Source organism: Tinamus guttatus, unplaced genomic scaffold, assembly GCF_059628265.1.
Source record: "Tinamus guttatus ecotype Peru unplaced genomic scaffold, ASM5962826v1 Tinamus_guttatus_pri_ptg000115l, whole genome shotgun sequence".
In the NCBI taxonomy this organism is placed as follows: Eukaryota; Metazoa; Chordata; class Aves; order Tinamiformes; family Tinamidae; genus Tinamus; species Tinamus guttatus.
This window is the reverse complement of record NW_028288649.1, coordinates 5,498,089-5,524,110: the sequence shown is the minus strand read 5'-3', so window position 1 is coordinate 5,524,110 and position 26,022 is coordinate 5,498,089. Positions and strand designations below refer to the sequence as shown.

Below are 26,022 nucleotides of genomic sequence, written 5' to 3'. Positions count from 1 at the left end.
AATCCGCGCTACTTAAGGTGCTGCATAAACAGAGCCAAAAGAAAAGCTCCCTCTGATCCCGAGAGCTGTAAAGCAATCCTCTGTGGCTTAAGGGAAAGGGCAGAAGGTATACTGTTAAACTAGCGGTTTATTTTTTAGAACACAACTGACACTTTTGTTTGCAAGCCATAAACAAATCTAAAAAGATTTTTTTTTTTTTTTTTTTCTGAGAGGAATAGACTGCTGAGAAGCTAACACAACAGCACCCAACCATGCTAGAAGAAACTCATTAAAAACATTATCCCTTAACAAGACAGGCTCTTGGCCAGAGAGCTCTAGCACACTGCAGCAAAATCCTCTTGTTCATGAGGCTGTTTTTTGCTCTGGGGAGAGGTGGGGGAAAACAACAGTAGAGCACAGCATGTCTTTCAGGCATTAATTACAAATTAAAACCAAGAAGCATGTATATATATATAAATTTTTTTAGGTTGCATGATTTATCAACACTTAAGTTGGTTTCCAAACTAGAATGAAAAGCCTTGATTTGGAGAAAAGTTCAACATCAACATTCCTTCCCCAGTGACGGGACTGTTCTGAGTTTGAATGACCTAGCTCTAAGCTGAGATGCTTTGGATAGTTTCTGATAGAAAACAACAACAACTAAGGAGTATTAGGGTTACATGTATTAAATGAATTACTTGTGAGCATATATGCAACATTAGCAGGGCTGCATCCAACCTACTGCAAATAAACAAGAAAAACTGAGGTGCTATTTCTGTAGTAAAAGAAAAATTCTGGCAATTGGAGTATTTTATTAGACTGCTAGACAATATATTAATCATCTCCACTGCAGAGATGCCATCTTACCAGTTCAGAATGTCAATTTTGATTTAAAGCTTCACTTTGTTTCTGAGACTAGAGACACACACTTCTAGTTTTTAATAATGAGTTTATTATTGTACTTTAAGGTTTTCCCTCCCATTTTAAAATGAAGATAAATTGTAACATCAAAGGAAGAAACCCAATTAACCATCCCTAAAGGGAGGAGCACACGACTTCTGACATGCTTTTATTGACATTTATTGATATTTACTTTATTGACGGGATTTTATTTAAAGAGAAAGTGCTTTTGTTATCCAGACTCCCAGACTAACTTGAGCCCTGCTTGTCCAGCCCAGACTTGCATTACAATGATCGGAACAGTCTTCTTTCTAGAAATTACAGAGCTTACAGGATTTCGCTCAACTATACAGCACATAACAACCCAAAGCAAAGACTAGCTTTGAGCCCTCTACAAACCTGCATCCCAGGACACAGTGACTAAGCTCCCCGTTGCAAAGGGCATCAACCATATCAACTAAAAAAGGGCAAGCAGAAACTCTCCATTTGTCATATGGGCCATGTGGAGCATGGCAAGAAAATAAGCAGTGTCATCAATTTAATCTTTCCGCGTGAAGATTTAAGTACTTCAGATCTTCCTACACATTGTGTGGAACAGAACACTTGAGAAAGATTCTTCAGGCTTTCCCAGACACAATGTGGATGTATACTTAAGAAATTCAAAGTATGATGTGTGGGATTCTCCTCTTCAGGAGGGAACAGCACACATATGGACTCCTTTTACAGTAGGTATTAAAGAAATGCCTACAAGTCTGTATAAAAAAATCCAATACACTTTGGAGTGAAATGAAAATATTCTTTTAGCGCTAGGCACCCACATACCTCCTGTATTGTCAAGTTTTCTACAACATGCTAGAAAAGTATTCATCAAATACGAACTGGTGCAGCTCAGTGTGTAACTCTCCCTCTTTACCATAGCGCTCTCTGCACAGGCTGGCTCTAACACCACCAACAGCAGCACATGGTCTAGCTACTTATCTCCAAGCATTTCCTCTGAAACATGAGGAGTATTAAATTCTATTTTTAAATCCTTTTCCCCACTAACTGCACACAAGTTGAAAACAATCATGTAAAAGGCTCATATGAAAACAGAGCATCTGGAGAAACACAGGCTTTTGCTGTAAAAGTTTTGGACATGTAAATAATAACAGAAGAGCAACAGGTTCACTTTCTTGTCAGCCCTAAATCAAATGGCTCTTGTGATAGGTTTACTCCCTTTAAAAGTATGCAAAGAGTCAGCTTGCTTACTTTTTTTTATTATTATTATGTTGATTTCTCTCTCACACACATGAAACAGAAGATATAGCAAAAGACATTTTATGGAAGAATAGTCTCTTGCTTTTAAATTATAATGCCAGGAAAAAAAAAAAAAAGGCAAACACACAAATATGCAGAAAGACTATTTTTAATAAAATTGCCTGATTGCTTTAGCTTACTTTCAAGCTCAGCTGCTGCAGAACTCAGCACTGTCAGTCACCAGCTCAAAAGGTATATCTCTCCTAATGAAACATCTGCCAAATAAAGATAACCTCCAACGCTGCAGCAAAATTCCGTTTTTTTTTCCCCACTATACACACTTTTATCACTTAAGAATTAATAACTAAAAAAACCAAGAGAACAGGCTTGTATAGGCTTGGCTTAACTTCTGAAAAGCATTCCCAAACTTACTCAAGGTCATTTGGAGGTGGGTCCTAGCACTCAATGGAAGAAAATTTTCTGATAAAGATTTAAAGGCTTTTCCCTGTTCTTCAGTCAAGGCACATCCATAGACCTTCTAATGAGATTCCATCAACAGCATGAAAGGTAGAATGGCAAAATTAGAGCTTAGTATGTGACTAAGTGAAACAGCTAGATGCAGAGGCACTGCAGCATACAACATGTCTCCTCTAAACAAGAATTTGCACTTCACTTTAGCATATTTACTGTGGAAGCACAGACAAGAAGAGGAGACACAAACATTTTCTTAAGCTCTACAAGTAACATGCCTGTGCAGGAGCTTTTAGGCAAAAAAAAAAGAGCCACTGCAACAGAAATCTGTCCTCAAAGCTGCCATCAAATACAGATCCAGAGTACCCTCTGAACATTACATGCTAATAAGGAAAATATATATATATATATATATATATATATATATATATATATATAAAGAGAGGATTCTAGACCATTAAGTGAGATATTCTGAAAACATTTTGGGGAAAGCAAAAAAAAAAAAAAAAAAAAAAAAAAGGAACCACTCAATGACATCCATAGCAATTGTCCTTTCTTGATTATTACTTTCCTCCCATTACAGAGAAGCAGCACATAATTCTCCATTATTAGCACCTCAGGGTAGCAGCCTGCTTGACCTCAATCATTTTAAAGCAGCAAACAATCAACAGCAAAATTGGAATGACTCTGTTATATAACAGTTATTAAGGCTTAGACACACACTCCCTATCAATGAAGCTTCAAAGGAGCAAGTTAATTTTCCCTTGGCATATAATTTGCAGATAGAGCCACAAAAAGTGACAGCGCAAACAGAACTCTGCCTCTGATAATCAGGGTGGCAGCTAATGACCAGCACCTGTTTTTCTTTTCAGCCCCTACCTCTGCTTTCACAGTTCTGTTCCTTCGTGGGAAAAGCAAAACCAAACCAGAGCACATTCTGCTCTCTTTTCCCCAGCTAGGACTCCACACCATCACTGTTTGAGGCAGTGACCTGTGGTCTCTCTCAGGAATTAATACTGGCTCCAATACTGTCTAGCACCTTCCGCAAGGAGCTGGGACCAAACGCACCTTCGGGAAGTTCACACACAATCCAAAACTGGGAGGCACTAAGGGGCTGGGCTGCTATTCAGAGGCACCTCCACACACCGGAGAGAGGGGCAGAGGGGAGGCTCATGATGTCTGACACACGCAAACCTGAAGACCTGCACCTAGGGAAGACTTACCCTGTGCACCAGCACGTGCTGGGGGCTGACTAGCTGGAAAGCAGCTCTGAGGAGGACCTGGACGACCTGCCCTTGCCGGAAAAACTCAGTTTTTGTGAAGGCCACGAGCAGTCTGAGCTGCACGAAGCAGGCAGCAGCCAGCGAGTCAAGGGAGCTGATCTTACCCCTCTGCGCAGCGAGGCTGCCTCAGGAGAACTGCAGCCACTTCTGCACTCCCCACTACAAGACAAAAATTTACTGAGCAAGTCAAGGGTCACAAAGATGAGAAATGAATGGGAGAACCTCTCATATGAGGAGAGGCTGACAGCTGGGACCTGTTTAGCCTAGAGAAGAGAAGGCCCAAGGAAGCCTTCTGTTATCAATGTTAAAAAGGTGGGGGGGAAAATATAAAAAAAAAATGGAGCCATACTCCTCTTGGAGGTACCCAGTACGAGGATGAGAAACAATGAGCACAAGCTGGAATACAGAAAACAGTTCTTTACTGTGAGGATGGTTGAACACTGCAACACGCTGCCTGGAGAGGTTTTGGAGATTCCATCTTCTGAAATAATCAAAATCCAACTGAACCTGGTCCTGGACAACCTGCTCTAGCTGTCCCTGCTTGGCAGAGGGATGTGAGCTAGATGATCTCCAGAGGCCCCTTGCAACTTCAACTGTTCTGTGATTCTGCAGTTTCCACTGACGATGACACTCTTCCAACTGGTCACTATGAGCACTTCCAGCAGCTACTCATTCTCCAGGAATCTGAACACATTATCTGCTCTTCAGGAAGCAGCCATTAGTTATCACCTCCTATCACGTACCTTTTAAATTGGCTGTTAATTTAACTAAAATTATCTATATACTAAGTATGTTCCATTCTCCACCAGAACTACATATTCAATTCCTACTTTATATTCTTAAATTGTATAACTTGCTGTATATCCTTTCAACATATTATATTTTGTGCAGACAATCCTTCATTAATCACCTGGTGGACTACAGACTTCTTGCTTTTTTGTCTACCACCTAGTGGCTTATCAGTTATGCATTCAGGCTCCCTTAATGTTGATTAAACATCTACAGTAATCAGATTTTGAATTTTGCAATTTTGCAGTATTGCTTTAGCCTATGGAGGTGTTGGATTAGGGGAATTTTTTTTTGGGGGGGGGGGGTGGGGGGGCAATAGGTGTGGAAACTTTAAACGTTCCTTTGAACATAGGAGGAGAAAATTCCATTTTCCTGAAAGAAAAAAAAAAAAAAAAAAAACACTCACTTTGTTGCGATTCATGCAGAAGGGAGGTAGTTCCTACTTCAAGGCTTTAAAACTGGCAAAATCTCAGCAAGAAAATGAACTGCTGAGCTGACCTAAACATCCGTTTTCACAAAAGCATATCTTTGTTAAAAATATCCTGGTTTCTTGTTCTTTTGAAGAAAATCACTTTTGAATACCAAAGGGCACATTCAATATTTGTTACTGTTCATAATGTTCCCTGGGAATTTATGCAGACTCTTTGTTGGGTGCACAAATTATGGCAATCTGAATGCGAGTTTCCACAGACCTGGGCTTCTTATACCAGGAAAATAAGGAGACACACCAGGCAGGTACACATCATTTGCAGCTTGCACATTAGTCAGCATAGAAAAATCTACTAATTAGTGGATGTGATCCCAGAGAGTGCCAGCAGATATCTGAGAAAAAAAAAAGAGCCCACCTACTTCAGGACAAAACACATCAGATGCTTCCCTTTGCAACCTCGGGAAGACTCCTTGCCAGCCCTGGTTGAGATCACAGCTCCTGACTCAAGGTTAAATAAATGCTCTCTGCAAACAATCTGCCCTTCTCCTCACTTGAGGAATGAGTCAGTGAAAAAGGGAAGGAAACTGGGGGGAGGAAGGAGAAAAAAAAAAAAAAAAAAAGACAGGAATTATAGAAATACCTTGGGCCCATGGAGATGGACTAGAATGAAAAGTTCGAACCCCGACAGAATGTTTTAGCAGACAAGCAATCATGGCTTTTCTGAACTACAAAATGCTTTTAAACTTGATCAGTATCCTGAGATACGCAACTTCCTTTGAATGTCTTAGTATTTCATGACTGAAAAAAACCACACACACACTTTTCCTGCCCCTCTCTCCACCCCCACTTGCCAGGTCTTTTGAGAATCCCTTCTCAGGTCTTAATACCAGAAGAGAACACCTCTCCCTTCCTCCCAACCTAAAACATGCAGCAGAATGGACCTGATGTTTAAGGAGAAGATTTAGAAACAGACAATGCACAAGGGAAACAATTCCTCCAACAGCATCCGTTACCTTTGGACTATTTCACTGAGCCACTAAGCAAGTCTTAGGTGAGCAGAAGTTAAAGCTTTTCACTTACATCTGACTTCCATAATAAATACTCAAGTAAGAGAGCATGAGTCAGACAGACTGTATCAGGGACCATCATTTTTCTTTGCAAATCAGCTTCTATTTCCTTCTGTTAGGGAAAGTAGGCTATATATTTTTTGCAGGAAGATCAATCTAGCAGTGGTCACATTGCTACTGGAAGGAAATGTGAGGATCAGTGCCCACTGTGAGGAGACACAACCTCTCTTCTTATTTGCTAGCCTGCTATATCATAGCTCCTGTAGGTATTCTCTACACATGTAGGTGATATATGCCACTTACATTTAAAAGCATAAGGCTTGTACCAATATAGACCTAGTGCCAGATTCTCCCTCTGTACCTCAAGGACTCTCTAATAGTCTCCCACTAACTTGTCATTTACTCAAAGGGGACCCAAGGGGAGCGAGGTGTAGGAAACTTGAGATAAAAGCACAAAGGGGGGAGAAAAAAAAAAGAAAAGGCTGCCAAGGTGGCTTTTTGTATGAGTTGCTTCCAATGATCAAGAGCTATAAATTAGAGAAGCAAAGGACGGACCTTGCAAGCTCAGATGAGCCTAGGATGGCACCTGGCTGCCACCCAGCCAGGCAGGAATCGTGCTGCTGTTGTGGGCTGAGGCACGGAGCGCCGCACGCAGAACACACCTTTGGAGAAGCTCCTCGTGGGACATTATTCATTTGCAATTTTATTACCATGCTTACCTCAAAATCTGCAAGCCAAGCCAGTAGTTTTAGTGATTAAATGTTGCTCATAAGTAGATGCTATTCTAGGAGTGCTTCTGAGTAGCTGTTTTCCTTACTTTTCAGAACCATCACTTCAGTGAAGTTAATAGCTAGAGCACACAGCTGGAAAGCATATTTTGCTTATTAGCAATTAAGGCCCATTTGTGAATTTTAAGCATTCAAGGGTGTACCTAAAAGGCTGCTAGTCACTGCACCAACATCAGCAATCACAGGAAAATTCTATTAGTTTACTGCTGCATGGCATGCTATTTATAAATATACATCTTAAATTTTGGGTAAGATTAGTCTTAGGAAAGGAAAGGCCACATTGCAGTGGCACCTCAACTCTACATTTCAACATGCACACGTTGGTGGATGGGGAGCTGTCTCAGGATATGTGCTCGCTGACATATATCAGTGGATCCTTAGTTGCCATCCTTCATCCTTCGGTGTTCCAGCTGGGGAACCTGAAGTTTTATGAACACACAGCTATACAAGGGCAGCCCAATATGCCACACGTTATTTCTCCAAACGTCAGGAGGATATTAACAGTCCTCCTCCTGTTGCCCACCAACCCTCACATTTACTTCCTTTCGCCCTCCTCCCAGTTGGCCACCTAGATAATGGTGTCCAAGTTTAAAACAACATCTTATGACTATCGCAGCTAAGATTACTGTCACAATCTGGGAGACCATTGAGCAAGAGGAGAACTAGATTTGCTTTTCATTGCCATGAAGAATGCCATTTTGTTTTATTCAGAGTAGATATTTCTTCCCCATCTTTGTCTATCAAGCTCATATTTTCTGAAAAGCAAGTGAGCTGTCCCCATTAACACCATCTAATCTTACAATTCCTGACTATAAGGGAAGCCTTGAATAGCACGTGTTCGTATGACTGGTAAGTCACCCTGGTGCAAAGCATGCAAACCCATCCTCTCCACTCCTGCCAGTGTCACCGAGCCCACTTCTGTCACCTGCTTTACACGGCCATCATTAACTCGAAAGCACTGAAGGGATTTAGCACACACAAGCACGGTTCCAAGCCCATTTCTGACATGCTGCAAGATGACTGAGTAGCAATGAAACAGCAACTTTCCCCCCACCTCATGCATTCTGTGGCTGCCAGTCTGCATCTACTGGTAAAGCTGTAACTGAGTAAGAGGGGAATTCTGTTGAGGGGAAAAAAAATACAAGTCGCCATCCCAGAATATAGTAAACTGACAGATTATCTGAAGAAAAATCTAAAGAGTATGTGCAAAAACATGAGCTACTGTTTCCTGAGCCTACTCACTACAGCGACAAATACATAAATCAAAAACAAGAACACAAACAAAAAACAAGGACAGCTATACATTTAGTAGCTGTAATACAAAAGTACATAAAAGTATATGCCAAATTCAGGCAGATACCATTCAGCTCAAGCTGCTCGTTGGGATGAAATGTTAATAGTCATCTTGGTTATTTGCTGTATTCTAAAACATTATTGTCAGAATTGCAACCAAGAGAGATATAAGTAGCTGCTTGGAAGCAGCATAACACATACAAACTTGCCAAAGAAAATGGAGTGTTCAGCCATTCAGAACCTGAAACCCAAGGATTACGGTGGAGGGCGGGGAGGGAAAAAAATCACATTAACATTTAGCAAAAGCAGCCAGAGATTCGACCTGCATTTCATAGCAGACGAGCTACGGTGGCTACTGCTTCATTCATTAGGAAATCAAAATGTCTCCTGTGTTTCTTGCTGTAGCAAGCAGCACTTCAGGCGTCACACAAGGATTTGGACACTGCAGCACGACCCTCCATGAACAGGTACAAGGATGTAAGCTGCATGGTACACTTCAAAGGCAGGAGCCATCGCTACATTTATCTTCTTGGGGGGCGCATTTACAAGCCAGCAGCTCCATACTTACCATCTGCAACCTGCCCGGCCACCTGATATCACCCTGCCATTCAAAAGCACCACCAACTTAATTTAATACAAGCAGCCCTTAAGCGTGGGCTAACCAAACAGCGCACGGGCTTTGGGAGCAGTAGGTCCCCTGACGAGCAGGGCTGCAGAAGGCTCACGCACCCCATGGCAGGAGCGACGCGGCTGCATGAGCCCCGGCGGCCGGGGGCAGCGCCGGCGTCGCGGCCGCCCAAGGGGAACCCCGGGACGCGGCGCGCGAAGCCACAGCAGCCACTTGCGGAAGGGCCTGCTCTTCCGGGCTCCGCTTTCCAGCTGTTGGCTCTAACCTGGACCTGCCGCAACGGTTGTGCTTGGACTGGGAAAGAAATCAGCCCCGTCGTTTTCCAAAAATTTAGACTTATCAGTTTAAGCTATGCCATACTCTATAGTATTTTTTGCCGTTTTACACTGGTTAGAATAATTTTACTTTGTTTTCTACAAAAAATTAAACTACAGTTTTGACGGCACGCAAAAGTTTCCCCTCAAATTTTACTTCTCTCCAGCTCCTTTGTAAACTAGATGTTTATTTAAAACTTAATGAAATGCTTTAATAACTGTGAATGGAAATTGTAGCCTGTCTGCAATTGTTTAAGAAAATGATCACAGTCTCTCAGTTTGGCTTGCATACACATCACATTATCCCTAATTTATAAATTGCCGTGTATTAAGTTGAGTGATTGAAAATGATCATCTTTGCATATATTCAATCACTATAATGTTTAAAAAAAAACTTCATAAAAAGAAGCCGTATTTGCATCATTACTATTTCAGATTTGGAATTAAAAAAAGAAAAAAACCCAACACATACACACAATGAAATAATGAACTAAGTTCATTCCTGACATAACTCCCATGGCCAAACAGTGTAATTTTAGTAGAACATTTGCTCTGCGATTCCCATAGCAACCTCAGTGCTCCCTGCTGCTCTATGTGGATTCCAGGATGACTCGACTTCTGCATGAAAACAAAAATGAAATACAAAGAATAAGCTTAAGCTATGTGCAGTCATAGTGATCTCAAAGACACTGCAAGGGCAAGGTGAAGACTCAGAACACTGAAAATTGTTCGACTCATGCATTTGTGACTTGATTATTACTTTATGACACTAGAATAATTCAGATTTCTGATGGATTTTCTGATGCTCTCAGACACTGAAGTATTCCATTTACCACCTAAACAGGCATGTTTTTAACTGATCTCATAGTACTACATGAGCTAGAATAAGCAGCCTTAGGAGATGACACTTTTATAGACAACTCAAATCGTTTTAGAGGAGACTGCCACAGAAGATACTAGATGTCTTCCTGTTTTTATGTTTGTAAATTCGCCTGTTGTCTACAAGGATATGGATAGGAGAAAGACAGCAAAATATTTCTCTAGACTTTATCCTTTTAATTTCTATACATTCCTATTTAATTTCTATACATTTCCATGAATTTCTGCAAATTTCTATGAACCACTACCATGAGTCACTACAAAACCCTCCCATACTTCAGTCCTCATTCTCTAGCAGAAGTGGGAACACTGGCACAGGTTGTACTCTAGTCAAACCTTCTCAGCCAAAATAGCCATCATTCAAAATGAAGCCACTTGTTCCACAGAAGAGCTGTGGCTGGAGGAAACCGCTGGAGATTGCTTGGCCCACGCTGCCATGGAACAGGTTATCCAGGATCACGTCCTGTCAGGTTTCAAGCATCTCCAAGGACATATTTTCTTACTAAGTTTTGGCTGCCACTGAATGAGCGTGATGCAGCCACTTGGCTTTATGTTCCAGCTAATTTTAAACCACCTACAGTAAATAGTCCTGCAAGTATAACCCTTTTATCACAAATTGCTCAGTTTAATAATAATAAATGCTCAGTTTAAAACAACAGAATGCAATTTCAAGACCACACTCACTTCTGTTACTGTAAGAACTCCACAACTTACTAAAGATCACATGGAAGTGGTACTTTAATGAATAGAAGACACAGGACCTTGAAGAACGCCGCATATGTGGCACCGAGTATGCCAGCTCTTCCAAATTAATATACAGCCACTTGCAGTTTTGATATTACACCCTGTAAATCTGTATGGACTGGACTAACATGAAGTTAATATAAGCAAAATATAATGAACAGTATTTCAAATAGGAAAAAAAAAAACACTTATCACAATAAAAAGTAATATTCCTGACCATCTTTGCAATTTGATACTATGGAAAAGTAATTTGACTAGTGAAAGTTAAATTTTAAAGCAGTACAGAAGTTCCATGTATGTACTCAGTTTTAAGATTACTAGGAAATGGAAAATATGAGAAGTTCTACTTTCAGAATGGAAGCACTTGAAGCAAATGTAATTTTGGGTCCCCACATAGTTCTTTGTTCTGCCTTAAAAAATTTTGCACATCAGTAGGGTTCTAAATAAACATCTTTGCTATCTGTCTTTTTTTACACTAAATTCTCTGCTCTACATTCACTACAAATTTTAATCAGCCAGGATAAACAGAAGAAAACACTCTGCTGTTTATTCTTATTATGAAATGGAAAAATAGGAAAAGGAAAGAATGGAACAACAAAGTATTACAAAAACATCACTGCAATATGTAAAATATAGGAGCACATCTGTTCCATTTGCAACACAGAGGCACTTCACTTTCTGCAAACACCACCACCAAATCAAGACAAATTGGTCCAGAACTGAACAGCAACTCTGAGTTTGACAGCTCTGAAATATTCTCCGAGATACTGAAGACAGTAAATCCCGAAGTGAAGGACGTCCCTTTTGCAGCATTCCTCTTTAGCTTTAACATTTACCTTTCTGCAGCAACATCATGTTAAAATATATTGCAAACCAGCTCCCAGGTGTTCTCTGCAGGGATGATACTTAATCACTTGATTTCCATTTTACTATGGGATGCTATTTTTTCCTTCCTTCCCAAACATAGTTCTTCATGTCTGTTGATTTTGTCTCCTTCCAACTTAAGATCATCGCAAATACCAAGTCTTTCTTTTAAACTACTTTCAGACCTGTTCAGCTTCGTCTCACAAAGATGCCACAGGTCACATTGATTATTTCATTAACAAATACGGATGAGGCAATCTCTGAATTCACTCTCTCAGAGCAAATACATTTAATAACATAGAATCAATTTGGAAAGGTGGGGGTCTCACTGGTAGGAAAAGACACACTATTCCCAGTAACACCAGACATGGGTTTCCTATAATATAACAAAAACATGGATGACTGATTCTGACAACCTGTTTTCATGGCAAGGGACACCTATTTTTAACAGAATGGAAAATACAAGGTATGCATTCACTTTAATGCTACTACAACAAAAATATGTATTTTTAAAAAAAAAATTTAAAAGCAAGCACTCTTCACACGGTTGTGCAATTTAAATCCTCATTGTGAGCTGAAGCTACTAAAATATTTTCTTCAAATTCTGTATAACCTTATAGATAATATCTATATAACATCATCATAAAACATGTAGGGAGCATAAACTTAAAAAGCAGATTCTTGATATGGTAACTGTTAGAGGATTTGGCCAGAATTTTAAACGCATATGATGAAAGAATGCTCTAAAACAGCTGGTTTCTCTGGTAAGAGAAGGAGGGAAAAATGCATTGCTAAAGAATCACAAGAAATTCACACAAAGGAAAAAATAACAAGATGAAAGACAGATGAAAGTGAATTCTGTGAAAGCCTGCAGTAGCATTTGAGTTTTCAAATTCTGTACTATTTTTGTTGCCTGGACTTCTATCAGTATACGAGTTAGACTTTTTAAACCCTAATAAATATACTTTCAAAGAACATCCACTGTTTGCTTTTTAGGAGTTTAAAAAGGGCAAAGCATTCTTCCATCACAAAGCCAGCAGCAGAAACTAGACAAAATTAAAACCACAGCCACATAGAAAAGAACTGCTGAGCTTGGGGAGCTGAGTGTCCTTTCTTATTCTGACTTACCCGAGTCACATTTAAATACCTGAGGGGATTTGTGGCATCTAGTTTAAACAGAGCACTCCTCCAGCGCTGTGGCACCACTGTAAAGTCTGGGAGCTGTAGCCAACCTAGCCCAGCTTTTAAAGCATGCACATACAGTATCATTAGGATCAGCTTATGAACCTTATATATATACACCATGCTTCAAGCTGGACCAAAGTTAAAGATATCCTTTGGCTCAACAAGGAAATCAACACAATGCAATCAACCAAAATAGAGTAGAAAATAGACTTAACTTACCAGACCCTGCTTGCTTACCTTAAAGCAAAATAAGAATTTTAAACTTTTAGCAAAACATCACAGGGACATCTCCTACCTCTCTGACTTCATGGAGCTGACCAGATCGCTGGCTCTTAACTCTTCGGGCAGCTGCAGGGGATTTGTGATGCGTGATGGTAACAACAGTTGGCCCACTTTGATTCATGTGTTTCTGGCCACTAGGCGATGCAGAGTTAACCGTCCCTGGTGGCAGAAGAGATGAGCTTCTACTTCGTGAGGATGAAATGCTCTAGAACAAGCAATGACAAATATACTTTTATGAAGGTGGTAAAAGTCAACAATTTACAGTTCAGGCTGCACATTTGCACCATTCCCTCAGAAACCTGAGCACAGAGGTCTAACTGACCTCAGAACCGACTTATTTCTTCTGAATCCTCTGCATTGCTCAGCAGAGATCTTCTTGGAAGTGTTGTGGCCATCACCCTGTTTTCTTTGATGGTCTGAAAGATGCCCTCAAAACACCTTCCAACACTCCTACATATCAACACGCTGTTGATAAGTGCGTACAAGCATGTATTTTAGGAAATTAAGAATGACTGTGAAGATGGATTAATATCAAGGCCAACACAAACAATTTTTATGAAGTCTGTGACCTATAACTTGTCCAACTGTTTAGCATGAGCAGCAAGCATAAATAAACCTTAATGCTTTCATTGGATTAGCTTCTGAAACAGTCGAGTGCAACTCTCCTAAAGTTTAAGAGGCATCAATTGTTAGAAAGCCAATCCAAATGCCAAGTAAACATTCAGCTGTGCTTTTGCTTCAAACATTAAGCTGCTAATACATTTTAGAGTAAGTTTAGAATGAACAAATAAGATAAAATACTGTTGGAAAATTACTGGTAGCTTATCTGCAATATGAAAGGTTTTAACATGCAACCAATAAAGTGAGTGTGAATATTCAGGAGCTTTGGCTCTTCCTATCTAATCATCTATCAGTGTTGATACTGCAGCATATTTACTACAACCCTCAAACCTGAGCTATCCTGGCTTTGGATGAGAAATAAGGAAAGCATTCCGAAGAAACAGAAACATCCTTCATTTTAGGCATGCCTATTTTAAATCTAGATTAGATTCTTTTAGATTTGGTCTAGTTCATATCATAACTCATTGAGCTGCATCACCTACACTCACAAACCGGAACATGAGGCAGAACAAAGTTCAAGGGACAATATTGCTTTGAGGGTGGTTTTAAATAAATTTTATAAGGGCATATGGCAGCTCACAACAGCTGCTAGCTGGCACTCATTTAGAGTGCAGCATTTGGAAACCAGCAGACAAGAGACAGTCAGGAAGAACAGATCATTTGGGGTTTTAGTAGCACGTAGTTCTTTATTCCAAAGCTAATCCCAGACTAGAATCTACTATATCAGATAGCCAGCAAGGTTGCACTACTGGAGGGGCCCTGGGAGACCCCAGTTCTCCATGTTCGTGGCACAGCAAGGGCTCCATAGGCCGACACTGCCACACGAGGACGGCATTCAGCACTACTAGGTGTTCTTCAAGGAGAGATCACGACAGCCCCTGAGCCTCTCCTAGAGTCCTCCTCTTCCTCTGAGGGGAAGGAGGGGGTAAGTACTAACCCTACACAACTCCGAAATTTCCAAGTCAGACAAACCGGCCATCTTGAATTAGCAAGCAGCCACAGTCTGTGCCAAACATCAAACCAGCATGCGTCGATATGAACGGCTCCTATGGAAGCTTTCCTCATCTCTTCATTTTCTCTCCAGAACAGTCCACCGGCCCGTCACACAAATCCTCTGGCATCCAATTTGGGAGTATTCTTTATAGTGTGTCTGTAACACACAAAGCCTGAATGAACTCCGTATTGGGACCTCTGCCTACCCAGGGCTACCCCTTCCATTCCACACCATCTAACCAAACTGCTACAAAACAAGGACTGAAACGGCACCAGACTGCAAGGAGCTGAGGCCAGTGAAGTGGGAGCACTCCAAGGTACAAGTAGCCACCTTTGGAAACGGGGCTCCCCTCCTGGGGAGCAGCCACCCTGCCGCAGAGGCTGCGGTGACGGCACCGCGCGACACCTGCTCGGCGCGGGGACAGCAGCCAACTCCTGCTGCCAACTGCCGCTGCCACTTCAGGGAGACCCTTTCTGGAGCTCCAGACTTGCACCCTCGCGCGCTTTGGAATTTCACAGCACACTGTCAACACCTAAGTCCCTGCCAAATACTTGGCTCTCTTTGCAGAGCTTTGCAAATTACATACTGAAGATGACAAGCCACACAGCTGTGCAAATGCAAAAAGATTCCATTTTTTTTCCTTCTGTTTTTTAATTAAAAAAAACACTCATGTTATATTTTCCACAGCTTAAAAATATCTAATTATACAGCCCACTAGAAAAATTAAAGTCACTTGACAGGAAAAATAAAAAGTACAGACAATAACTGTGGGATTTGCATTCCTACTTCATTCCTATTCCCTCCTCTTGTCTCTAGTGCTGCTGGTATGACTGATATGTCCCTCCCAAGCACCATCACACAAGGTTTTCTTTCCTGCTGCTGTTTTCTGCTTTACAAGTAAGAGGAATAATGAAGGACGATAGAAACAAAGACATAATGAGCTCTTCAATGACTGTTAATATGAGCTGCTAATAATGAGTCAAGAAGCTCACAGACAGGAGCATCCCAAAGGGATTACAAATATTCTTTCACAAGGCTACATGTTACCATAGCTCCAACAGTTTGCAAACTAATAAAATGAAAATGAATAAAAACAAAATAAATTATTTAATAAAAGGATAGTTTCTAACTTGTATTCAACTTGGTTTCAGGACCTTAAACTATTTAGATAATGTCTAGATAATACCATCAGGGTTAAGGACTTTCAGTTTTAGTAGACTGTCCATCTTCAAGAGGAAAAAGCAATATAATGAAGGCTTCCATTTGAATAAGAAAAAAAAAATCCAACAATTAAAATAATGTAATTGTAGAACAGTAAGTTCCAGCTATACTAATGCTTCCATGAATCATTTTCCCAGGAGATTACTCTTCCTGCTCACAAAGAAGTTGAAGTGTTTTTCACCATTTACCAGAAGCAAACAATTTGGTTTATTTTAGAAAGTAAATACATTCCAGAGATTAATAGACTAATTTCTGAAGTGGACTGCCATATCTGTTTATGGCTGACCATCATCATCTCCTTCACAAGCACGGAGCCACAGATGTTTTTTTTACCCAGTAATAAATGCTGAAATTACATTCCTTTGCTCCTCTGCAGGAAGCCTAATATAGGCACCAACCCCTATGTAAAAGTTTTAGAGCAATGACAGTTACATACCACCAGCCACCAATGATCAGTTGGAGATCCGAACATTCAGTATTTTAATTCATATCTATTTACTAAAGATTTGCTGGAAAAGACAGACTGAAAAAAAATGCAGATCCGTTTAATCTACATTCTGGTCACCCACAAATACTGACATGCTAATGACAATCTACACAACATCTGAACTTCAGACAAAATCTATTTGTGTGCTTTATCATCTTTTGATAATCTTTTGAAGCCGAAGACTATGATGACCATTTGATCATAAAATCACTTATTATCACTTTCTTTGTCAAGAAGCATTTGATCAAATCCACATTCAATCCTAAATGTAATTTTCTTCTTCATTTTTGCATAAAGATTTTGAAACCAGAAGGATATGAACAACTCTCTTCATGTAACTTCTAAGGGAAAAAAAAAAAAAGCGTCAAAAATACACATATCTCCAGTCAAGCTGTGCTTCCTTCTCAGCCTCATCACCGTGAGGCTTTCCAGAACTGAAAACAGATTTTAATTAGAAGCACCATACTTTTCTGCCTCTCTTCCCTGCCCTTAGAAAGCAACTAAGAGGAAAACGCAGATCAGATGAACTTAAAAAGAAGTCTGACGTGGAGATAAGAACCAAAGCAATACTGCCACAGACTTGAAACTTTCACTAATTTAGCCTTACGGAAGCAGTTATGCGAGTGCTCAAAATTACCTGGTGAACTGCCCATGTGGTAAGACTCTTCATGGCCATTCACTGCTAAGGCAAAACGAAACCTTGTAAAACCGACACAGGACTCCAAGTCTCAGCCGTTCTTCCAGTTGAGGAGAGAAACTACACATCTGCCTTGTAAACATCTCAAAAATGCCATCTTCAAGTTCCCGGGCATTACTCTGGGTGCTGTTTTACATTAGAGCAAAACGGCTACTGCACTTGGCACTGAAATGGGTAGTTTGGCTATTATTTCTCCACCACCTCCTCACACTGAGTCTGAGGTCCACCTGACCCCATGCAGAAACACTTCAGGGAGTTAAACCAGGAGACAGAGAGAGACGCAGAGATGTAGATGCACACACAGAGTTTTCTGCTGATTCTTTTCCCAAAATGCCTCTCCTAAAGGGCTCGATAAAAATAAGACCTACTTGAGGAACACGAGGGCAGATCTGTCCCCTCAGGGAATGGGGCAGCCACTAGCTGACTTAATTTTAAATACAAAGCCCAGCCTAAACCAGAGAAAGGTTGTTTTTTGGCTAGGCCCAGGATGGTTTCAGTATATTAACAGTTGCACCAACAAGGCAGAAGACAGGAACCAGTGGAGGAGGAAGAGAATGGGATCCTCCCATCTGAACTTCCTAGAAGCACCATCCTCCCTCTCTTCCCTTGCACCAGTGCACATCCGATCCCTCAGGGAGCTAATCAGAGCGCTCGGGCCTTGTAAGCAGGGTGGGTTTTTTGCTATTCCAGACGCCCCAGCTACTACACCAGAGGCTGCACGAGAGGTGGCAGCAGAAGGAAGGGAATGGACTGCCATGTACAGCTGCAGGTTGGAACCAGCACACGGGCTCAACCCAGCTGCAAAACTGCTCCTGCCAACTCTTAACATACAGCTCCCTGAGGCAGCTCACTGCGCAGCCCCCCCAAGCCAAACCTGGAACAAGCCTGCCCTTCAGTCCCACACAAACGTTAATGAAGTTACCACTTGATTACAATTTAAGACAGGAGTCACTTCACCAGCTGAAGGTTCCTCTTCCCTGCCATGTTCCTGATGTTCATCTAATCCCCAACAGGGCGCCCCAGTCCAGCACGGGATGCACACACTGGCAATATAAGCTGCTATAGAAACCTCTGTCACTTGCTTTAGTACTACTTTGAAAGCCTCCATCAAAAAACAGCCCAGAAAAAGGGACACGAAACACAAGAACTAGCAAGCTTTTGACATTTACGGGAATAAAATTATTCCTGGAATTTGCCACTGAAATACATGTATAAGCATACTTTTTCACAGAATCATTTTATACCTTTAATTCCAATTTGACTAACGCTTTAATTAAGATTTGGACATCATAATCACTCAAAAGTCTATAAAAACCACCAACCCTATCCAGACATAGAGGACTTCAAATCCAGTGTGATTTGGCACTCTGTGGCAGGTTGAGGGATCCCCAATTAAGCAATGTAAGACTTGTACACGAATAACAAGAACATTAAGACCTTCTTACAGCATAGCAATTATTTGCCAGAAAATACTATCCTCTTATCTGCTTTTATCACTAAGATGTAACATGTAATTAAAGTGACAGACTTAGCTTGCGCTACACGCACTTGTCAGTTTACATGTGAACAATAATCAGTCACTTGTATGCAAGCAATAGTTTCATGCAACAGTTTTTTTTAATCGCTACCTGCTTAATTTCTTCTCTCCACCACTTCAGTTCTCATCCCAAGTTTCAAAGCATGCAGTAACTATGAAAAAAGAAAGGAAACCAGTCCTGATCTGGACCCAGTGCAGGAAGAGCACTCTTCACCCCATAGAGTGGAAACAGTGACACAGAATGAGCTGCTGAGAATCTTCTCTAAATCCTTACATTTTCCCCCATGAATCTTCCTTCCAGGAAAATCTATTCAAGACTTCAAAAATGTGTTTTTACTTCCTTGTGAAGAACTTATTTATTGGTATTCTTGGGTTCCCTTTTTTGATTCTATTGTTATCCCATCATATTCCCTCAGCTATATGATATAATTATACCTACATAACAAGAAATATGCATACATAAATATATACTTACACACATATACGTATACACACACCCACTGCTTATCTTACTCTTCCCATTCCATCTTTCCCATGTGTGCATCGGCATGTGCATGCTTTTTTAAAAAAAATATGTAAAAGTGAAATTTCTATATCCTGTAAGAATATAGAAAGAGTATATACCCTTTAAGAGAATTTATATTACTCTGGTGTCCTGCTGTTCTGATTCTTTCCACTTGTCACTCAAGATGACAAAATTTTGACTTGCTAGTCAGTCAGGAATTAGCAAATGTTTTAGCAGCAGAATAACACCCAGCATATTAAATGACAGCTCAGACATTTTCTGGACCACTTTGGTCAGCTGAGGAAGGAGGAGAAAAACACAAGACTGCATTTCATATGTTTAAGTGATTCCTAAGAGTATCTAGAATGTTCTGCCTTTCACAGTTGCTGTAAAAAGGTGAGTTTTAGCTGTAGAAGCAGCTAGCAGTGACTACTTGGGCTTTAACTCCCCAGATGCAGAAATATGCCTTTTCCCAGCAGAGACATGTGCTTGGACTCTATTCAAACTCTACACAGTTAAGAGACATGAGCAGCCATCTGCCTGTTCACTGAAAACAGTTTGAGGCAGACAATTTGCTGTTATTCACTGCAGCACTCAAAGTATTTAAAAAAATAAAAACAGAATGAAAATAAGAAAAAGAAGAAATGCAGCATTTCTGCTTCCCTTCTCCTACTACGCAATTGTTTCAAAATCAGAGACTCAGAGATAAAAAAAAAAAAACAAAAAAAAGTGTTATAGAAATGCTTTCCTCCCTACCTCCCTTCTATTTCTCTGGCACCTATGTGAAGTATCACTGCCTTGTAACTAATATCTGGTCTCTAAAGTCCAATTATTGCAGTACTCAAGCTATTGATTACTTACTTGTTACAGAGAACAGCGGAGAGATGCTTTAAAACACCTCCAGGTGAAAATCGAGTTAATGCTATACATAGTGCTAAGCTCAGGAGAAAATCTACCTCTTGTAACATTGCTCAAGTCTCAAAAGGCTGGGGGGAAAAAGCAAATCGGGAGGCTTTGAGACAGACCTCCAGCTCCCCAGGAACTCCAGGGCCTACTTGCACAGCACCTGCAAGCACCCAGGGCAGAGCACTACACTGCAGCGCTCGGTGCTGCAGAGCGCAGCAGAGCCTTTCACCAGCTTTGAGGCTCTACTTGCTGTCCTCAGGCCGCTACCTCTGTTAGCATTTTGTACCTAAACCTGCTCCTGCAGTTTCAAATGTTCATTCATTTGGTTCCTTGGTTATGTAAACCCATCAATCAGAGATTTTTCTTGTCTTGCAGGCGGGCTAGGAACGCAAAGAAAACCATGGCACTAGTAGGCTATTAGGGTAAGTACAGGATAGGAAGGAAAGGTACAAGAATGAGCCTAAAAAGATGCTGCCTTTCGTGTTTCCAACAGTTTGCAGCTCAGGGATCTTCTGTCACAGAAGCTGTACCTTTATTTTCAACAGTCTCCTATTCAACCACTCAAGCACTTTTTTTTTTTTTCCTAATAATGTTTATAATTGCTTTTCAAATCTACACAGGCTTTTGGTATCCAAAACATCCCATATCAACCTCCAGATTTCAATCATCTTTTAGTTTGAACCTCCTATCTGATTATGTTCTTTGATGTTCCCTCATACCTACAGTAACAGCCAATACTTCCTATTGAACTACTCAAGGCTCTCACCCACCCCACACTTCCTTGCTCCTAACTGCCTTCTTTTCCCTGCACCATCACAAAAGAGGTTCCAGTCAGTCCTTCTCCATATAGACCTTCATTGTGAGCAGAATATCAGACAGAAAGTCTGCAAATCAACAGAGTATTGTGACCAAGTAGAGTTGCACCTTTGTTCTGTCCTTGTGCTGTCTAGGCACTTCTGGCTGGCCACTTGATACAGGATACCATCGTAAAGGGGATTTTGGTCTGATCCAGTAAGGCTATTCTTTCTGATGCTCCATCCATGAAGCAAAACCCCAGTGTGAAAGTTTAAGTAAGTCCCTCTACACTGAACACAGATAGAAGAACTCAATTCCTCTGAATTTTCCATTAGTTTTGCTTTTTTAAAGCATGTCTTTTACATGATTACCGTCTATCAGCCCCTGAGACTCCCTAACAGACTCTCTACTGCTGGTTTGCTTGCAGAAGGATTTATCAGGACTTTCAGGAAACTTTATAAAACGTCCAGCTGAACAGGAATACGTAGAAAGGTACACATAGCACCACTGCCACACGGCTGCTTCCCACTGTGCAGAAGTGGGCAGCCTAGAGCACGTAGCCATTAAGACTGACAAGAATTATTTCGATTATTATCCAAAAGCCAGTTTCTTCAGCAAAACTCTGCTTATTTGTTGATTCACTACTACATCACATGCAAGAATGCCATCTACAACATTAGCACTAACAGGTTCTGCAGCCTCTCTATATCATTTGAAGGTCTCTCACAAGAACTTTCATATCATTTGAAGGTCTTTCACTCAGTATGCATTAGTCATTGGTACCATTTCCTCTTGTACCCACGTACAGATCTGACTCTGCTAGCCATGCAAGAAATGGAGGAAGAATGGCAATAATTGCATTTTTATTTCCTGAAAGCATTCTTTGAATAGTAATTTGGTTTATTTGATTCAAATAGAAACATGCAAAGAAATCCTGATCAAGCTTATTTAAAAATATAAATGCTACAAATACTCTGCTGTAGGAGAAGAGGTCAAAATAATTAGCATACTATAAAGCTTCATCTGTGAAACAAAAATAGAGATATAACAAACATTCCTACCAGAAAGGGAGCTTCAGATCCCTTCTTCATATCATAAAGTCAGATCTAGATTTTACTATACAGCTGTTTATGCCAGCAAGAATTCAGAGAACTTTAGATAGGGAACAAAGTGTCATAAGAGCTCAAAATACACTTTAAATGTTACTTTGAAATATCATTATGGGATTATATAGTGCATATAAATATATTAGGAATAACACTGGAAAAGAGCTGTATAAAAACAACACTTAACCATCCAGCAAGAGAATTGCAGGATTCAATTTTGGCAGCAAGACAGGCTATCAAAAGTATTTCTTTATTATTTATTTTATTTTTATTATTTTAATAAAATAGTTGCCTGGTTGTTTCCACTTTGCAGTCCAATTTTCAAAGACACTTAAAATCCTGACTACGCCACAGTTAATACACAAATGATGTTCTCGCCATCTTGGAGAGGTGGGCAAACAAAATGAACCTTTTTACATCTACAGTTATATTTATGTGCATAAGCAATCATGGAGAAAAAACATTTTCATTCTTCTAAAGATATCAATAAAAGTGCTTGGAAGACTGAAGATATATTTTTAGTAACTGTTTTAGCTTAATATTAAAGCATATAAAATAAACAGTATATTCCTCTTCTTCTAATCTAAGCATCTTGTGCATTTATTTAAATAACTCCCACTTTCAAAATCTATTCCAGCTTAGAAAAGATTTATGTCATTACCACTTGAGGGCAAGGAACTCCTCCTTCCAACAGTCTGCGAATTTTAAAGTACCTATCCAAAATACTTATCATTTTGAGGAGAAAAAAAATCAGATATCACTTCCACTGAAAGATGAATACTATAAATCTTAACAGGATAATCTCTTTCAGTTTTGGTAGACTTAAACCCGACTTAAAACTGTTATCAGGTCCACCGATAACAACTACATGAATCTTTTCACTTCATTAACTCTCAGACTGGACTTCCAATAAAACTTGTATAAGTTGATGTTTAAAGTATTAATCAATCAATGTATTACCCAGGTGTTTATAAATAAATGGTTGTTTATCCAAACATTCAATGGCTATCTGCTGACAACTTATGAAATTCACTTCATGAATTTTACCTAATTCCCATAAGTTCATTATGATTCAATATTTATTTACTAAAAAAGCAGTCTGACTAACTTAAAAAATAAAGCAAAGCCTGCTCCTTCTGAGCAATAGGTGAGGAAAGACAACTTATTATTTCCTATTATTTTTCTACTCACAGACTTCTATCTAAATATGAACACGCCAAATACAGCAGTCAATCTATCAACCAGACAAGGCTCTCCTAATTATTTACCTTCGAATTACCTTCCGTGTGATGTTTGGCACAGGATCGAAGCTGAGTTATCCAGTACTGTTTCTCCTTGGCATCAGCAGCTGGAACGGAAACAAGAGAATGAAGGATCTCACACAAATGTATACTCTTTTTTTGCATAAGGTAACTGTCTTTAAACATATATATGCTACTGTGTGCAAGTGTGCACATCTAAAAATATGTTATGTACAATGTGCATATGCTATTTATTGATCAGGACACATTATAATAATTTACACTAATTAAGTATGTACCAATTCTTAAGAACAACATGTCTAAAACTCAATTCAAGATGCTGAGACCAGTTAGAAGAGAAGTTTACAAGGGCCCTTCACGGTTATCTCCTTCAAGTGTTACTAAAAGCATAGTTACCACAAGGAGGTATTTTTTTCAATCCACTTCTGCTTTACTTGTATCCTTTCAAGGTGAAGGAACATACCATAGCATTTAAGCCAGTGAAACCTCTATATTGAGGCTGTCAATCAGCAAGTTAAGCAAACTACCAGTTCATCAGAAAACTTTGTACTTTTTTAAAAATATGGTTTTACTAAATCCCTCTGAAAACCCTTTTTTTATTCTCATACAACATAACCAAGAATGAAAACAAATTTCCTCCGCTCACCTTTGAAAGTTAACTCTAAAAGTTATCGAAAACATTGTCTGCAGTCTATAATTTTTTATTCAAGAGAACTCTTACATGTTATATTATCTTTCTCACATTTCAGAACAAGAGAATGAAAAAAAAAATTTTTAAGGTGCAGTAAATTATTCCGAAGCTTACAAGAACAGACTATCTTAACAGCCCTCCACTGGCATTTTTACCTTCTCCAACCCACCAGCGGATTCATTATTGCACATTAGCTGTAGGATGATGGGAAAGGGAAAGAATATTAGAAATAAAATGCTATGCTGTGGACAGCAGTGGAAACAATCCTTGCATCCTTTGGAGCAAAGGAGATGCACTGCACAATCAACATGCCACTCTGACTGCTAGGGGGAAGAAGATTCTTGGGGCATATTCTACCTGCAATATTCTATTTATTGGAAATGCATGCATATTTAAATTCACATTACTGTTCCACTGTGCATTATAATTTAATACGCAAAACAGCAATTGAAGTCACTACTTTCTGGCACTATAGGAAGCAAGCAGCAGCAGGAGGGTGCAGAGCCCCCACGCTGCTGGCACTGCAGGCACACGGTACCTCTCAGCTTGTACATCTCTCCGTTGGCAGAGTAGACCACCAGCATGTGCGGCGCCTCGTCGCTGGGCGAGATTATAGCTCCCGCTAAAGACAAGGCTCCTCGTGGCTTCTGGCTTTTACTTTGTTCATTCACGAAATATTGCAGAATCCCCGTCTCAAAGTCCAGCACAAAGTACCTGTTCAAAGAAATTGCAATTGTAGAGTATTTCTGCTGCGGGGTTTCACATGCAGTCATGCAAAGAGAAGCAAACAGATCTTAGAACAAACAAATGGGGTTAAGGTCTTTTTGCCAATAAATAAATAAATAAACTTAGTTATTTGTTTTGTTCTTCATATTTCTTGGGATTAATGGTGAGGTTCCCACAAAAGGAGAAGCAAGGTGAATTTCTAATTGAAGAGGCTTTATATAAAAAAGCAATTAGCATATATCTTAAATTCCATTTCCAAGTGGAAATCATGTACAGTATTACACAAAGCAATTATTTAATACTTTTTTCCATTTATAACCTTGAAATAAATATGTGCTTCTTCCCTATAGCTAGTCTTCTGAAACACTATACAGCATTTTCCCAGAGGGATAAGGACAATTAAAGGAAGCATAATGTTTTCACCTGCATGATCATATCTCACAGGTGGAGATCTCACAGCAGGATTTTGAAGACCATCCAAAGCAAGCAAACATTCCGTTCCCATTAAACACTAGGAGCCCCCTGTAAGGTGGCAGTTAGGGGGAGAGGGGCATAAAAGCCTGAAACTGGTTTGGTCACTCTGCTAACAAATTCTAACCACAAGAGAAAAAAGAAGGTTTACTGCTGATTGTATATTTAAGACCAAGAAGCATCCAGTCAGTAAAAATCCAGTAACCAAGATAAAATAAAGAAATAAACAGAAGTTATTCAGAGCCCCAGTACACTGAGGAGGGAGAGCAAGAGGAAGGGAGGAGCCCAAACAGGGGGCAAAGGAGAGGAAAAGAACAACAACTCTGGCTGCAAACTCTTCCAGGATTTTATTCTGATACATAAGCAAAGAAAATGGCGTGACTAAGCACATAATAAAACACATCTGGAAGGTACTGAGTCTGATGATCATCTAGTTCCTAGACTGCTTATTGTTAGAATCTGCTTTCACAGGATTTTGAGAAAAATTTTGGGAAGTTAAAATAAAGAAAGCAAATGCTTTAGGTAACAAAAAAGGAGAACACATTTAGACACAACTGGCTGCCCATATTCCCATTTAGACTCACTAGACTAAGTAACGTTTCTCGTTTGTAGAGCACTAAGCTTTTACTCCCGAGGTAGCTCCGTGGGGAAGCCGAAGGGCTTCCCTTCCCTTCCTTCCCCTCCCGCAACCGCGCCCGCTCCATGGTGAGCACCACGAACCAACTGCGAGGGCAGCACCATTTTCATTGCCAAGTGCAAATCACGTATGCCATTACACTAAGCAGCTACTCAACACTTGGCCACTCTTTGCCACACACACAAGACAGCAAGAGCAATCACCGTTCGTTCTCCCTCCAAGGGCAACGCGCTT

At 40.1% G+C, this 26,022-nt stretch overlaps 1 protein-coding gene across 1 annotated transcript in view; it reads right to left on the bottom strand.

Annotated features, from left to right (window-relative positions):
* OSBPL10 (oxysterol binding protein like 10) overlaps nucleotides 1–26,022 on the bottom strand; it is a 95,715-nt gene that overhangs the window by 45,320 nt on the left and 24,373 nt on the right. The window contains exons 2-4 of the mRNA XM_088521147.1: nucleotides 24,493–24,668; nucleotides 23,270–23,349; nucleotides 13,146–13,337 (exon numbers count right to left, since the gene is read on the bottom strand). Coding sequence (XP_088377273.1) covers nucleotides 13,146–13,337; nucleotides 23,270–23,349; nucleotides 24,493–24,668 — 448 coding nt within the window. The remainder of the gene's footprint in view (nucleotides 1–13,145; nucleotides 13,338–23,269; nucleotides 23,350–24,492; nucleotides 24,669–26,022) is intronic.